Source organism: Natator depressus, chromosome 9 (genome assembly GCF_965152275.1).
Source record: "Natator depressus isolate rNatDep1 chromosome 9, rNatDep2.hap1, whole genome shotgun sequence".
NCBI classification, from domain to species: domain Eukaryota; kingdom Metazoa; phylum Chordata; order Testudines; family Cheloniidae; genus Natator; species Natator depressus.
In genome coordinates this window covers 16,424,312-16,441,981 of record NC_134242.1, presented here as the reverse complement: position 1 = coordinate 16,441,981, position 17,670 = coordinate 16,424,312, and the positions used below count along the sequence as shown (strand labels likewise).

Genomic DNA, 17,670 nt, shown 5'->3' with positions numbered 1-17,670 from the left:
CCAAACAATGAATCTTGCAGATGGCCTGGATCTTATTTTCATTGTCAGTAATTTAGGGTAGGAAAACTGACACATGCTAGGATAATTTTTACTGATGCCGACCTTATAGGGATGTTTAGTTTCCACCAGCAAACCTGGATCAGCCTTTAATTCGTGGATTTATCACTGAATTACCATAATACATTTCTCCAACACTAGAGGTGTGATTTAAACTTGGCTGCACAATAAATAAAGTGACTAAGCTCTGTGTTGGATCCTGTGAGTTGAAAGGGATGTGCTGCGTAAAGTGTACACGCAACTGAAATTATCTTTTGGAAGATTTGCATTAAGACCAGCACTGCTCAGTGAGAACAAGTGAGCATTTTTGTATTTTAATACTTAAATGCAAACATATATGAAAAGTCAGTATGTTTTTTAAAAGAAAAACTTGCAAAAAAAGTCTGGTTTTGATCACCAAACCCCAATTTTTCTACTAGATTAATTTATTAGAATGATCTATATATAGTGGTGTAGGGGTATGAAATTATACTCTTTTGTATGTACATTGTGCTGTCCATTTAATAAAAGAGAACTCAACAAATATTTTTAAACCCCCCAAAAAACCTCTTGTTAACCCTTCCACCCTTTAATTTTATGCTGTTACATGCAAAACGGGTTACGTTTGTAGCTCTTGCAAGGATTTAATCTTTTAACCTCTATAAGGAGGTGGCACAACATTTGCTGGGCATGATATAATTAAAATAGTTGGAAATTGGTGTGTCTTTAAGAAAAACAAAACAAACACAACTAGGAAGATGCACATTTCAAATTTATTTATTTAAAATTCTGCAGTTCAGTGATGGAAAGTCCACAAACAGATTTCTCTGTAAGTCCAGGTTCTGACCAAAAAGAGAGTGAAGTCCAAGAAGATGGCAGTCCACCAGTAAAAAAAGTAATGACAGAAAAGCATGTAAATAGCAAAGTACAAGCTGTAGTAAATAAGATGCCAACAATAAAGAAGGAAAACGTGGATGAATATGAAGACACTCCCATGGAGTCTGATGGAGAAAATGCCAAACCAAACAGTACTACACTATCTGAGTCTTTGAATTTAAATCCTGGTTTGAAACACACATTGGCACAGTTCCATTTAAGCAGCCAGAGTTCACTGGGTGGACCAGCAGCTTTTTCAGCTCGTTATTCCCAGGAAAGCATGTCACCCACTGTCTTCGTGCCTCTTCCATCACCACAGATACTTCCTAGTCCACTGCTCATTCCTTCAGACAGTTCCACAGAGCTCACTCAGAGTATATTGGAGGGAGAATCTATTTCTTGTTTTAAAGTTGGAGGGGAAAAAAGACTCTGTTTGCCTCAAGTGTTGAATTCAGTGCTCCGAGACTTTTCACTACAGCAAATTAATACAGTGTGCGATGAACTGTATATATACTGCTCGAGGTGCACTTCCGACCAGCTTCATATCCTGAAGGTTTTGGGGATCCTTCCATTTAATGCCCCATCCTGTGGGTTGATAACACTGACTGATGCTCAAAGACTATGCAATGCTTTACTACGTCCTCGCACTTTTCCTCAAAATGGCACTCTGCTTCCTGCAAAAAACACATTGGTCCAATTGAAAGAGACTGGCAGTGCCTTTGAAGTAGAGCATGAATGCTTGGGCAAGTGCCAGGGTTTGTTTGCACCTCAATTTTATCTTCAGCCGGATGCTCCGTGTATCCAGTGTTTGGAGTGCTACGGAATGTTTTCACCCCAGACATTTGTGATGCATTCGCATAGATCTCCTGACAAGAGGACCTGCCACTGGGGCTTTGAATCAGCCAAATGGCATTGTTATCTTCATGTTAACCAAAAATATTTAGGCACTTCAGAGGAGAGAGAACTGAAACATCTTTTGGAGGAAATGAAGGAGAAGTTTAGCATGAAAAATCAGAAAAGAATTCACTCCAAAGTAAGTTCAACTACTCTTGAAAAACTTCTGGATCAAAGATGAAATATTTATTTTTAGAAGTATGTTCATTTTTATCAATATGAGTAGGTATCAAACCAAGTATAAGTTAAGGCCACTATAGATCTTCAGCATAGATAATACAAAGCAGTAATGAATATTCCTTTTGTGTTGGGGTTTTTATGGTGGTAGGAAACTTGCCAAAAAACTTTTAATCTAAAAGGTAGGTTTCTTTTTCTTTAAACTGGCAAAAGCTAGGAACTTTAGAGCCATCATGGAAACACTGCACTACTTTTCTCATTTCAGTTACCGATTTTGTGTGATGTTCTATGTAGTGTGTGTTGCCATGGCTAAGCAAAGCAGGAGGGAGCCTCAGAATGGAGCGTCAGCTTTAATTCTGTTTGTGTCAGTTAAAGCGAGTTTGTTAGCTTGCCAAGCACCCACTAGCATGCCATGATTTTTCAATTAATGTAATGGTGCATTGATAAGATACTATTTGAAAACAGAAGACTTTGGTAATTTTTTTTCTTCATTAAACAGGTTATATATAATATAGATATGCCATAAATGGTTTTTTAAGCAATCTAACAATTCTTTATGCCAGCACCTTGAGATACTATGGAGGGGACTTGTAATAAAAATATGCAAATAGTATTGCTATAAGTCTATACATTGCTTCACAAACATAAAGCTAGTCTGTGCCACAAAGAGCTCATAATCTGAATAATACAAATATTAGCCAAAACATTAAACAGTCCTAGTGAAGGAATTATTAGTGCTTGAAGAAGTGGGTTATAAAAGATCTGGAGGAGAAGTGAGGGTAAGTAATGGGTGAAGACAGGAGATTGTTTGAGGCACTGGGTTCATTGATGTTTGTGTGCAACTATTAATTTTGCTGTAGAGAGAGTTTAAACTTTGAGGTTTTGAAATGCTTCCCTCTTCCTGTTGGGATATATTGTGTTCTTTGAAGCATTTACTTGTCCATTTGCAAGCTACAGGACTAATCACACACCCATTAAAGTGGGTGCAAGTTTTGCCATCCAATTCAAGGGAGCAGCAGCTGGTCATGAACGTTACAGGTAGTTGGCACCCCTTGGAAACAAGTTCTGAGAAACCATCAGTGTAGGGACTCAGGGGCTGCCCACTTTACAACAGTAATGTGACAGTTATTAATAAGCCAATAGAGAATTTTGACATTTTAACATTATAACATGCCTGTAACAAATCCTCCTTCCGCACATACAATTATTACTAAGCATGCACAGATGTTCATAGTACGGTTGGTGGTGTGCTTGCTCCTAGAATGATTAACCACTGCATCACTCTGTCATTGCAGTGCCACACACTGGTATAACACCTGCAAAAGTACAAATATGCTTTCTGTGCAATCCCTCTATGCCTTCTACCTCTCGGTGACGGTTTTGACAGCCTAAAGCACTGGCTCTGTCACTTCTCAAGCTGGTTATATGCAGGCCCAAAAGTAACAAGAGCGATCTTCAGGTGGCTTCTGCTGTGTCCAGTCCATGAAACCCACCAGCTCAGAGCAGATCTGAGGGCAGCAGAGGCAGTATTCAGTTTGTGTTGTCTTTTCTTCGCAGAACTCCTATTTCTTGCTGCTAAAGGGAAACAAAAGAGAATGAAGCATGGTGCACCCTCAGAACAGGAAAACAATAACACAAACTCAATTTTAAAAATTACTGAATAAAGAATTGAAAGTAATAAAATCAAGCTCCTTGAGCACTGCCACTTCCAGGCCCCGAGTTGCCTCACTTCTGAACTTTTCACTCTCCAGTTTCATTCCCCTCACAATACAAGTATGCTTTGATCTCACCTATCTTAAAAAATAAAACACCCTCGATCCGACCTGTTTCACCAATATTATTTCCCTTTTCCCCTTCACCTCCAAGCTAACTGAATTGACTGTCTACAGCTGATGTATTGACTTTCATTCAGCTCAGTTCTTGACTCTCCACAATCCAATTTCCACTCTCCATTCCATTGAAAGTGCTCTCACTAAACTCTCTAATGATCCCTTCAAGGGCACGTGTACACTACAAGTGCTACAGTAGCACAGCTGCAGTACAGCAGGTATGCTGCTGTAGCATAGATACTTGCTATAGCAATGGAAGGGGTAAATAAAAGGACCCTCCACAATATATATTGGGACCAGTGCTGTTCAGCATAAATAATCTGGAAAAGGGGATGAACAATGAGGTGGCAAAATTTGCAGGTAATACAAAATTATTCAAGATCGTTAAGTCAAAAGCTGACTGTGAAGAGTTACAAAGAGATCTCACTAAACTGGGTGACAAAATGGCAGATGAAATTCAATGTTGATAAATGCAAAGTAATACACTTTGGAAAAAATAATCCTAGCTATACATACAAAATGTTGAGCTCTAAATTAGCTGTTACCACTCATCAAAGAAATCTTGCAGTCATTGTTGATAGGTCCCTGAGAAGATCTGCTAAATGTGCAGTGGCAGTCAAAAAAGCTAACAATGTTAGGAAAGGGATAGATACTAAGACAGAAAATATTATAATGCTACTACATAAATCCATGGTACACCTTCACCTTATATGTTGCATGTGGTTCTGGTCCCCCATCTCAAAAAAGATATATTAGAAGTGAAAAAGTTTCAGAGACAAGCAATGAAAATTATTAGGGTGTGGAACAGTTTCAGTTTGAGGCGATAGTAAAAAGACTGGGACTGTTCATCATAGAAAAGAGACAACTAAGGGGAGATATGATAGAGGTCTATAAAATTATGAATGGTATGGAGAAAGTGATTAGAGAAGTGTTATTTACCCTTTCACATAACACAAGAATTAGTGGTCGTCCAATGAAATTAATACAATTTAAAACAAGGAAATATTTTTTCACACAGTGTACAGTCAACCTGTGGAACTCATTGACATGGGATGTTGTGAAGTCTAAAAGTATAACAGTTCAAAAAAGAATTAGATAAGTTAATGGAGGATAGGTCCATCAGTGGCTATTAACCAGGATGGTCAGAAATGCAACCCCATGCTCCGGGTGTCCTTAAACCTCCAACTACCAGAAGCATCTGGCACTGATCACTGTCAGAGATAGAACACTGGGCTAGATGGACCATTGGTCTGACCCAGTATGCTTGTTCTTCTGTTCATATGTAACTTAAACTCATCATAGCCAAAACCAAGCTGGCATCTCCCCCAAGCCATTGCCTTCCTTTCCTTTCATGAAGGCCCAAGTAGCCTAAGTGTCATCACAGCCCTATTTCTGGACCCACATATATAGGCAGTGTCTAAATCTTGCCGCTTCTTATGTATTAGTTCAAAGATCTAACCCCTGTCTATCCAGGCTGCTTAAACTCTTGCCTTGATCACTGTAATCTCCTCCTCCTCTGGCCTTGACTGCTGCAGTTGTCTTCTCACCCATCCCCACTTTGGTCTCCCTTTAGTTCATTCAGAATGCTGGTAGGATCATTTCAGTAGCTCATTGCTCTGACCACCTGACCCCTACCTTTTTGCATCCCTCCATTGACTATGCTTCTGATGAAGGATTTTAAAGGTAATGACTATTTAACCCCACCTTACCAAGATCTTATGTTGTTGACCTTCACCTTTGCTCTGTCCATGATCTCTGTTTTGATTGCCTGCTAATCTGCTTTTCCCACAAGTGCCGCCACACTGCTCATTAGGTATGGGGAAAACTCCCAGTCACAATCTGCAGAGTCAACAGTTTTTCTTCTGAATCTCTCCTTAAATCCTACCTCTGCAGTAGTACTTAAAAACAAACCAACAAAAACCAACCAACCAAAAAAACCCCATACAAACCGCTGCCAGCTGATAATGGCTAAGCAGGTTATGAGCTGAAACCACTACCTACTATGCTCATTTAACGGATACCTTGTCTTCCCATACCATTACATCACCATTTGTCTTTCATTCACATGTTATGTCTTGTCTTACCTTGTGAGCTTTTTTGGGACAGAAAGGGTCTGAGTTACTTGTTTGTACAGTACCTACTACAGTGGTCTTCAGATCCCTGGTTGAGGCCCTAGATGCTACCATAATACAAATATAAATACATTTCTTCATTTTATATGCATACTTTTATTAAGTTTTTGGCAACGACTTTATTTGTTTGGGGTTTTTTAGAAAAGAGCCTGGAAGCATTTGTTTTATATAAAATCATTTTTATATAGCTTTTACAAACATGAGTAAAATGAGGTCAAATTTTAGGCTTACCAGCTTTGATAATGTCTTTTTATGTACAGTATATTTAAATATTCATTAACTACTTAAAATCTGTGATTTGGTTGGATGTGCTTATATGTGCATATATAGTCTATATTTAAATGGACACTTCCCTCAGGGGCTGAAAATGTTATTAATAGTTTGGTTTAGAATGGCTGGACCTGGACAGTGAGTGAGAGAAAAGGAAAATATTTTAATTGTATCTGCCAGAGGCTTTACCAAGTAACATTTTCATTGTATTTCGAATAATTCAGTTGTGAAATAGACACCGAAGGAGAACATGTACATTAAAAAAACCTGGTCTGATAGCATAGTAATGTATAACATAATTGTATAAAAGGTCATCTATAAGTTAAAACATCTGATATAAAAGGTGGAGATAATGTAATCCAGAAATGGTAAAAGTAAAAATCATACTGTACAATAGCTACTACATAAGTAGAAAAATGAATATAAAGTATTTAAATTATCAGAATGACCTGACTAATAGACTGGAATCCAGCTTCTTGGGCCATTTGTGTGGAAGTTATGTGTTCTCTGTATTTCAAATCCTTTACATTTAAGGCAGTATTTATTGTTTTGAAAGTTTTTACCATTCTGGGACCTAGGTCCTTTGGGGCCTACATCTCCCCAGTGTCCTGTCCTGAGATCAGAAGGGGGCATTCTTGATTTTAGTTCCTAAGATTGAACTTGGTGGACTGGAGCTTCTGATTGGAGGGTTGTTGGCTACGGAGCTTGCTCTCTGTCGTGGTCTGCTAGAGTTCAAGTTTGACTCTACGTGGCGAAGTGCAAGGTACACTTATCTAATCAGGTATTCTCTCAACAGCTAAGGATGTAGTTATGAGAACTTATTTTGGGGATTCCTACTGTAAAGTTGTTATATATTGGTAGATGATATGTGTGCACACTTTTTAAAAAAATTTTCGTAGGTGTTAAAATATGTGTTGTTCATGTGTGTATCAGACTCTTCTCTAGTAATATTAGTGCTTTTTGCACAGTGGAGCATTGAATATTGCCAGAAATTGATAAGGAATGTTTCCCAGGCTCCATATTCTTGAAACAAAATGAACAAAAATTTCTTTTCAAATATGAAATGAGGAAGGCTTTTACAATGTCACTCCTTGGTAATATCTAAAGTATGTCAGTATTTCAAGATAACATTGTTTAGTCATGTTATTGTGGTGAATCTTTCCCTCCTCTATAAACAGAAATCTATGACTAGTAAAATCCCCTAGTGTGTGATTGGAGTAATTTGCTCTTGCTTTTTCTTTGTAGACTTCATTTTGCAATAAAGTATGTGACAACTGTGTAAAGTGAGATGAACATTTCATTGCAGCATAGGCCCTGTCCTTGCCCTCATTAGCAATCCTGGGTTCTACTTCCCTTTACTACATATAATTATAGTATGCTTCTGGCAGAAATTTGAAAAGCCAGTGAAATCTTTGTATGGATTTTTAAGAGTTTTTCCATGCAGTTCAGTATGTAGACTTGGCTCGGGGATAAAGTGCACATTACTACTTTTTCCCTCTTGCTTTCTATATATAGCTAATATAGATATTGTTAAAGTTGAATTATGTGTAATACAGTACATTTCTAAAATAAATAAGCAGCATCTTTTTAATAAAGAAGTTAATATCTGTAGCTTTAAGGTATATATTTTCAGTGTAGACACCCATTCTGTCTTTTTGCATGCCATATTTCAGTCTAAGAGTTATCAGTTACTGAAATGCCATATGTGAAAAATAATCCATTTGTGTTGTGTCTCTGAGCCAATTTTAAACAAGCATTAGTGAATGTTCTATGTTTATATTTAATGCAGTTTCATCTTTACCCATAGTTGGATGGGACAAATTAGAGGTCATGCAGCTTTCCTTGCCCCGCACTGCTGCTCTTCATTGGCCTATATTTCCTTTCTCCTCTCTCTGTTCCCCCATCTGCCTTATGCTGCCCAGCTTGAAATAAAATGAGTTTATTGTATAAATGCCACTAATAATTGAATAACATTTTACTAACTCTTTAGCAAAGCTGACTTCTTAGAAGTTGAAAGATGAGTGAAAACAATCCTAAATTGGTTTTATTTATTTTTTTTTTTCAGGCAGATCCTCAGCAAAGCCTAGAATTGCAGCAATGGTATCCAGTTATAAAGCATGAAGCAGACCCTGTTACTCAGTCACATTCTTTCATCCATCCCAGGTAACTGAACATCTTCTACAGAAATGTGTATGTTAAGTCTAATAGTTTTTAATGATTCAAAGATTATTTTAGGTTTTAAAATGTAATTATAACTTTACTTGTTACCTGAAATTTTATGGGAAAATTGCAGCATATTACACAAGGATAAGTTAAGTCTACTGGATTTTTTTGTGTAAGGTAGTGAAGTTGTCATGCTTCGTGCTAATAAGCAAATGATACATCACTTAATAGTAACTTTGTTTTGCTTAATAGAGATGTTTGAGCATTGTTGAACTGGAAAAAATTGGAAAGTGCAATCACACTGAGTCACTTTTCAAAGTAAAAATGGCTTTGTGATGGATGCTAAATTCTAACCTCTCTGTAACTTAATGTGTGTGTAGAAAGCCACACACCTCATTAATGCCATAATTGAAATATAATTTTCATGTGTAACTAGGACTAAATCTTTCCATAGTTTGTATTCTACATTGAAGCAAGGTGAAACCTCACCCTTCTGATGACATGTCTGTAAATGCTGACTACTGCAGTTGTTTAGTCGGTTCCCTGATTTCACAAACCAAGCACATTTCTTCAGTATAGCACTCACTTCGTTCCTATAGCAGCCAGAAAAACAGTGTTTTTTCTTTGAGTATGTGTTAATGTGTGCACTGTAGGTGCACATGTGCCTCGTGTGTGAGATAAGATTCCTTTGAATAGTCATGTTTATGGGGGCCACTCATGCACCCTGTGCCTCCTTGTGTTCTGAGTGAGGGACATAAAGGATGGAGTGGCCATGAACCTTCCTTGGTTTCCTCTTACTGCCTGTGGTAGCGAAACGGATTTTAACAAGTGTTCAAACCGGTACTCTTGAGAGCTTCAAAACCTCTGTTTTTCACAAAAATGGGTGAAGAGCTTCATCTTCTTTACCTTTTCATATTGGACATTTCCAAAAGAAAAGAAAAGAACTCCAACATCAGTGCTCTTCCCCCCTGCCAGACACACCGTGTTATGGCTAGGTGAGGAGCTTTGCAGCTGCTGCCTCTTTTCATGGTAGACTAAGCTATCAGGGTTCAAACCCTGCTTGTCCTGTGATGGCCTCATCCCACTTATGGATGGACTCAGTCTATGCCTTTCCCCCTTGGAAGAGAGCCACATCCCAGACAGGTGCTCTATGTGCTGGTCTTTCCCCTCAAGGATTCACAAGTCCAGTAATACTCAGCTCAGGTTACATCTGCTAGAGCAGTCCATGCAGGTCACTTATGACCCAGAAGAGATGCTAACAGCTTGACCTGAGCCAAAGAAATAATTTGCTAACACTCTTCAAGCAGACACCATACTCTGGGGTTTCGAAGAGAAGGATACATTGAAGAAGGAGCCAACAACATTGGTACTGATAACTTCAATGATGGTGACTTGGCACCAATTACCTTGGCACTAACTCTGACAAGGCCAGCATGTGTGCCACTAACACCAAAGGGAAACTCTGAGGTGGAAAGCGGGTTGGAGTGCAAACACTGTGCCAAGCACCACATCGGACCCCCTCACAAAAAGGACTCAAAACCCTACTTCTCCAAAGGTAAAGCTTCCAAATTCCTGATGGTTCCCAAATTGGACAAGAAAAGCCAGTCAGCTGATGTAGCAAGTGGTAAAGAAGTCCTGGTGCTGGCCTCACTATTGACCTCAGCACTGGTAGCCAAACCTGTCAAGGGTTTGAGCTATACCTAAATAGAGGAACTGGAGACATCCACTGCTCCAAACAGCGACCAACGCAGGCTCTCCTAGCACTTGAATCATGCCACTCTACAGCCCCACTGTTTGAGGAAGTATACTCCATTGCCAAATCATTCTTGCTGATGTTGAATAGAGATCTCTCTCCCCTACTATTGGAGAGTGACCCTAGGGAGAGTTCTGGAGGCCACTAATTCTGGGTCCCACCTCTGGCAAGCCATGAATGGCACTGGGACAACCATCCTCAACCTGGCCAGCAACTTTATAGCATGTCACCGTGGCCATTCTGGCCATACTGGGGACCAGTGTCAGATATGTTCCGGAGCAGATGCTTCTCTCATACATTGGTGCAAAGGACATCTTACTTCCAAGTAGTATCATTAGCCAGGCAATTCACTCCAGAACCAGAGGTCTGCATCCAGGAGCAGGTGACAACTGAGGGACAGCAACAATCTCACTCGCTTCCTGTCGTCAGATAAAGCAGTAGCACCAGCAGTCAATTTTGAGGCTTTCTGGGACCTTTGTCCCAGATCACGGAGATCCTAGACATTGAAACCACAGTCATCCAGGGGAAGTCCCACAAACTTTTTCATATACTGAGCTCTACAACTCCATCCAGGATCGCTTACCTTTCAAAGAGGATATAGCTGAGCTGGCAAAGGGACTTTGGCAAACACTGTCTATTTTTCGTCCCACATCTAAATGAATGGAAAAGAGATACAAGGTACCCCTGAAGGGCTTTGAATCTTTCTATGCCCACCCAAACACGGAGTACAGAGGATACTCCTAAAGGTAAAGACCCTAAGAAACTGGAATGCTTCGGGTTCAAAGTATACTCTTTTGCCGCCTCACCGCAGTTCCAGGTTGCGAACTACCAGGCCCTGTTTGCAAAATAACTTCCTCACCTGGGAAAGGGTCGTTCCCTTCCTAAGATCCCCCAGGAGAATAGGGAGGAACTAAAAAAATCAGTAAAGGGTCAAATGGTTGCTAGAATGTCATTGCAAGTGGCCTTGGACACAGCTGATATCAGCATGGGGTGGGAGATCGATGGCCATGGCCATTATGATCAGGCAGTCCTCATGGCTTCTAGCATCTGGTGTACCAAAAGAGGAATAAACTACCATAGGGGACATGCCCTTTGAAGGGTTGGAGCTCTTTAGCCACAGAACAGAGAAAGTGCTCCCTTTATCTGCGGTCATTAGGGACTTAAACACTGACTCCCTCCTGAAAAACGTAAATACCAGCCCCAGAAGTAGAGGACGGTCCTATTCTCAATAGGTGTCCTATTCTCAAGCTTGACAGCCTGAGTACATGCCAAGAGATGCCCATTGTCAACCTCTTTAGTCACACATCTGGCAGTCGTAGAGACAGCAGGTTTGATAGGAGTGTCGAGAATGACACTGGAGCCAATCCAGAGCTTATTGCTACCTTTGGGAACCCCTTGCCACTGGGCGTGGGATGCTATAACAGCCTACAAATGGGTGCTAGATATCATTGCCGAAGGCTATTGTCAAGGTTCCTCCCCCACTCTGAACTCTAGGGTACAGATGTGGGGACCTGCATGAAAAACCTCCTAAGCTTATCTTTACCAGCTTAGGTCAAAACTTCCCCAAGGTACAAAATATTCCACCCTTTGTCCTTGGATTGGCCGCTACCACCACCAAACAAATACTGGTTACTGGGGAAGAGCTGTTTGGACACGTCTTTCCCCCCAAAATACTTCCCAAAACCTTGCACCCCACTTTCTGGACAAGGTTTGGTAAAAAGCCTCACCAATTTGCCTAGGTGACTACAGACCCAGACCCTTGGATCCTAAGAACAATGAACAATCCTCCCAACACTTGCACCCCCCCTTTCCCGGGAAATGTTGGATAAAAAGCCTCACCAATTTGCATAGGTGACCACAGACCCAAACCCTTGGATCTGAGAACAATGAAAAAGCATTCAGTTTTCTTACAAGAAGACTTTTAATAAAAATAGAAGTAATTAGAAATAAGAAATCCCCCTGTAAAATCAGGATGGTAGATACCTTACAGGGTAATTAGATTCAAAACATAGAGAACCCCTCTAGGCAAAATCTTAAGTTACAAAAAGATACACAGACAGAAATAGTTATTCTATTCAGCACAATTCTTTTCTCAGCCATTTAAAGAAATCATAATCTAACACATACCTAGCTAGATTACTTACTAAAAGTTCTAAGACTCCATTCCTGGTCTATCCCCGGCAAAGACAGAATATAGACAGACACACAGACCCTTTGTTTCTCTCCCTCCTCCCAGCTTTTGAAAGTATCTTGTCTCCTCATTGGTCATTTTGGTCAGGTGCCAGCGAGGTTACCTTTAGCTTCTTAACCCTTTACAGGTGAGAGGAGCTTTCCCCTGGCCAGGAGGGATTTCCAAGGGGTTTACCCTTCCCTTTATTTTTATGACAGCTATTATATCCATTTCTATTCCTTGCCTCCACCCACCTTTCTTCCCCATCCCTCTGCAGGGACCATTCTTGTGTCCTCATTGTTTCGTCTAGGAGCCACAAAGCTAAGTTTCCTGTAACTGTGCGGCCGCACAGCAGGCTATAAAGGGCTGTGCCGGGGGGAGAGGCACCCCTCACCCAGCCCAGGCCCACTGGAACTGCTGCAGCTGGGGAGAGGAACCCCTCCCCCAGCCAGGCCCAGGCCTGCTGGAGCTGCCGGGGAGAGGAGCCCGTCCCCCAGCCAGGCCCAGGCCCTCTGGAACTGCCACAGCTGGGGAGAGGAGCCCCTCGCTCGGCCCAGCCCCGCCGGAGCCCCTCCCCTCGTCCAGCCCAGGCCCGCTGGAGCTGCCGCAGCCAGGGAGAGGAGCCCCTCCCCTAGAGCCCTCATCCTCCCACACACCAACCCCCTGCCCTAGCTCTGAGCCCCCTTCCGCACTCCAGTCCCCTCATCCCCAGCCCTACCCCAGAGCCTGCACCCCCCCGCCAGAGCCCTCACTCCCCTGCACCCCACCCTCTGCCCCAGCACTGAGCCCCCTCCCACACTCTGAACTCTTCGGCCCCGGCCCCACCCCCACCACACATCACCTCCATGTTGGTGCACATAACAAAATTTATTCCACACATAGACTTAAAAAATTAGAAGGAACACTGCCACAGAGGTACCACTTCTAGGATATAGTAGAAGAGGTCTCTACTCCCAATATTTCCATATCCCAAAGAAGAAAAGGGGTTGATCGTTCAGGATCCAAAGTTGTAGGATTGAACAAATACATACACGGCCTCATATGCAAGATGGTAACACTTACCTCCATCATTCCATCTCTTCAGGCACAAGACTGGTTCATGGCTTTTGACTTACAGGATATGTACTTTCACATAGCCATCAACCTGGCCCACAGAAACTACTTGAGGTTCACAGTAGGGCCAGATCTCTACTAATACAACTACTGCCATTCAGACTCTCCACAGCACCAAGAATCTTCACAAAATGCCTAGCGGTGGTAGTGGTGCACCAAGAAGACAGGGCATCCATGTCTGTCCTTACCTGGACTATTAGCTGATCAGAGACAGGTCCCAGCAGGGGATGATGATAAACCTTGAATATGCACTCTGTTTGCTCAGATGAGCCTCATAGTGAAGTATTGAAAAATCATCTCTCATTCCATCACAGATGATAGAGTTCATGGGAATTATGATCAATTACAGGTAAGAGAGAATGCACCTTCTCGAGGACAAATTCCTGTTATTGCAATTACTACTACTCAAGATAAAAATCAAGCTTGGCTACAATGATACTGGCCTGCCATGGAGGGTTGGGCCATATGTCAACATGCACATACATGACGCTGCTTATTTGACTTCTTCTGTGGCTTTTGTAACTCTGGCTTATGTCAGTCTACTCTCTGGTGATATGCTGGATGGACAGGAAGATGATGTTGCCACCTCATGTTGTTGCAGAACTAGGATACTGGCTAGAACTCAACAGTGTATGAGGAGAAGTACAATTCTCAGTCCCTCTCTGACAAGGACTTCATCACTGATGCGTCAGGAATAGAATGGGGAGCCCACCGGAACCACATACAAATGCAAGGGACATCGTCCCTAGCAGACATGGCATACTATGTAAATGTCTTAGACCTCTGAGCCGTCAGGCTAGCCTCTGTGGTTCTTCACTTCCTGAGTGTCAGCAATAACCTGGTGGACTTGCTGAGAAGACAGTTTGTGACTAGTCATGAGTGGTTGCTGTAGAGGTCTGTCATAGAGACTAGTCCCTGGGCACTTCCCATGATAGACCTGTTCACCACCAAGGACAATGCCAAATTCTTGAGGTTTTGTTCCAGAGGTGGCATGAGTCTGGGATTGTTACCACATGCCTTCCTTTTTCATCTGGTCTTTCAATTAATCCCCTGATCCCCAGGATCTTTTCCAGAGTCAAATGAGAGAGAGCTACAATCATTCTTTTAGCTCCCTATGGGCAGAGGTAGTTGTGTCTGACAGACCTGCTACAGATGTCTGTTCAGCTACCAGGCTTCCCAGACCTAGTGTCACAACATTACAGTGAGATAATATATCCAGACATGAAGTCCCTGCATCTAACAGCCAGTTTCTGAAATCTGCAAGGTGGTCATGTGGAGTTAACGTACTGACTTTTGTCAAGCATTATGCATTGGATTAAAATGCCAAGTTCAGGAGAGAAAGACTACAAACTCTGTTGGACTGATGTAGGTGATATTCCTCATCCCACTATCCAGAGGGGTACTGTTTGCCAGTCACCTACAATGGGGTTCACGCTGACACAAATTCACAGAAGAAAGAATAATTTCTTGCCCTGCATTAACTGTGGTTCTTAGAGATGATGTAGTTAGTGGGGATCCTATGGCCCTGCCCTCCATCCCCACTTTCGGAATCCCCTGTTGTCACAGTCTTTGAATTTCAGGGGAACTCAGGGATGGTTGTGGCCACAACACCCCTTTTGTCCTCCTGTGGGAGCACAAGGAGGCACTTGTGCAGCCTCAGTAGATGCATTTATTTAAAAAAAAAAATCAGTCTTGCACACGTGAGGCGCATGCACTTCTGCAGTGGGATCCACGCTGACTACAATATCTCAAAGAACCACAGTTGCTGTAGAGTATGTGTCCTTCTATTCCCCTGTAATTTCCCCCTTCCCCTCCCATGTGTCCTTTTCCTTCAAATCTGTTGTGATGAGCCCTGCACTTACACAATAAAATCAGTCAGAGTTAGAGATGTATGTCAGTAGTATTGCCAACCCCAAATGTTCAAAAATTTAAAGTCAAGCTCCAGAAGATCATGCAATTGGCTTAAAAATCATTATTGAAAAAAAAAGTCATGAATTTGGGGTTCTTACTTGTCTTCTGGTTTCTTAGCTTTAGGGTATGCTTGGTTCACATTTCCAGGCTTACTTTTTAAAATGAAAGCTGAGATACTCACATAATCACTTGACTCCAGGAGCTTGAGCTTTAAGACAAACATCAAGTATTGTGAGACTTGTGATAAATAGAGTCCAGCACCGATATAAAATTTGTATCCGCATCCGAGTCATGATCTGCAAAAATGGTCCGGAGATATAAGGCAGATATCTGTGGATTTGCAGGGCTCTAGCGATAAAATCACATAGTGGGCAAAACTGGTGATGCTGAACAGGACTTTAAAAAATCAAATTCATGGAAGTTCAGGTACCTTTCTCAGTGATTTTACACATTTTCTTTCAAATTATTTCTTCTGTTCCCCACCTTCTTTATTAGAGTTTCATTTATATTTTTAAGAAAAGAATACTGAAACACTGTATGACTAGTGTGTTAGCTTGCATTATTACCTAATTAAACTTTTTATTTCTGAGCGAGGCTGATTGATTTGCAGTTTTTACATTGCATGCTTTCTCTAAAATATGCAACTATGAGAAACAGTAAGGAAAATAGGTGGAAACAGAAAATATACTGTGTGGCATTGTTTTCCTTTCAAATGGCCACAGCTCCAATAGCATAGCAACATTCTGTGTGTCATAGCAGGCGGTATATTAGTGCTTGGTACAGATTCATACTTGAATATTTTTAACAGATAATATCAATGCAGACCAGTGGCTTTCCCACTGTCTCCTGTTTAGAAACCTGTCAGAACATAATTTCCAGTGGGAGAGTAGAATTATTAGCATCTTATCTGTTCAGTAATCCTAAATATAAACAAAAATTTAAAAACTTCTACATTGGTTTGTCTGAGGCACAATGTTTTGAAAAACATGACCTTTAATAGTAAAAGCTTCTCTTTTGGTATCCTCCCTGACTACTATTCTGTATCGTGATGCACTGATACACCAGACCTAAGTTCCCTCTAAGCTGCACGGCCACGCAGCAGGCTATCAAGGGCCATGCAGGCACGCAGCCACAGGGGCCTGGACTGGAGAAGAGAGAGGTAGGGGATGTGCAGGGCTGCGGCGGGGAGAGGTGCCTCTCTCCCAGCCCTGGAGCTGCCGCAACTGGGGAGAGGCACTTTTTCCCAGCCCTGGGCCGCTGCAGTAAGAGAGAACTGGGTGGAGTCCTCTCTCCCCACTACAGCCCCAGGGTAGCCTTCACCCCCCTGTACTCCAACCCTTTGCTCTAGCCCTGAGCCCCCTTCCGTACCCCAAACCCCTCATCCTCAGCCCCACCTCAGCGCCTCCACCCCCAGCCAGAGCCCTCCCCGCACCCAACTATCTAACCCAGCCCCGAGCCCCCTCCCACACTCCAAACCCCTTGGCCCCACCCCTGCCACACATCACCTCCATATTGGTGCACATAACAAAATTCATTCCACACATGGATGTAAAAAATTAGAGGGAACATTGCACAAGACCAGATCATTAAGATTGATGGGAAGAATTTTTCTTCTGAACTGAAAATGTGAATTCTTTCTGTGAAAGAATATATTTGCTGTGTGACTGATGTACTGGTGATTAAATATAAATTTCTTTTTGGTACTGAATGAAGTAGTTTGGGAGATTCCAGCAGTGCATTGTAAATAAATCTGGCTCTCAAAAATAATTTTCAGAGAAGAAATGACCCTTTTAACATCCCACTTAGTTAACTGAGTAAGGAATATGATTAATCTCTGAGTGCAACTGCTGATTTCACCTTGGTAATCTTCTTTAACAATTTATTACAGTGACATACTGTTAATGTAAGAGTTGTAAGAGTTCTAAGGTGTCTTGTAACAGTCTAGAGACTGTGAACCCAGTTTTTAAAAGAAGACTCTTTAATGGAATGTCCATATCGAACATTTGAATCCTCGGATTAATACTTGAGAAATTAAAATGGTCATTTAACATGCATAAGTGCCTTTATATTTTTAATTTTATCTTTTGTATCCAATGAGTAATTTGTACATCATGTTAAAGTAATCAACTGAAAATTGGATTCCTCCACTTGATTTGGTTCGGAAGATCCTAGATTATGTAATCACTGCATAAAGATTCAGTGGATAGCTATGCTTTCTATTATACAAGAACAATTTAAAAGGGAACATAAGAACGGCCATGCTGGGTCAGACCAAGGGTCCATCTAGCCCAGTATCCCATCTTCCAACAGTGGCCAATGCCAGGCGCCCCAGAGGGACTGAACAGA

At 41.6% G+C, this 17,670-nt stretch overlaps 1 protein-coding gene across 1 annotated transcript in view; it reads left to right on the top strand.

Annotated features, from left to right (window-relative positions):
* Positions 1-424: 424 nt before the first annotated feature.
* Positions 425-17,670, top strand: part of SKIL (SKI like proto-oncogene) — a 28,719-nt gene continuing 11,473 nt past the window's right edge. The window contains exons 1-2 of the mRNA XM_074963582.1: positions 425-1,945; positions 8,280-8,377. Coding sequence (XP_074819683.1) covers positions 839-1,945; positions 8,280-8,377 — 1,205 coding nt within the window. The 5' untranslated portion in view covers positions 425-838. The remainder of the gene's footprint in view (positions 1,946-8,279; positions 8,378-17,670) is intronic.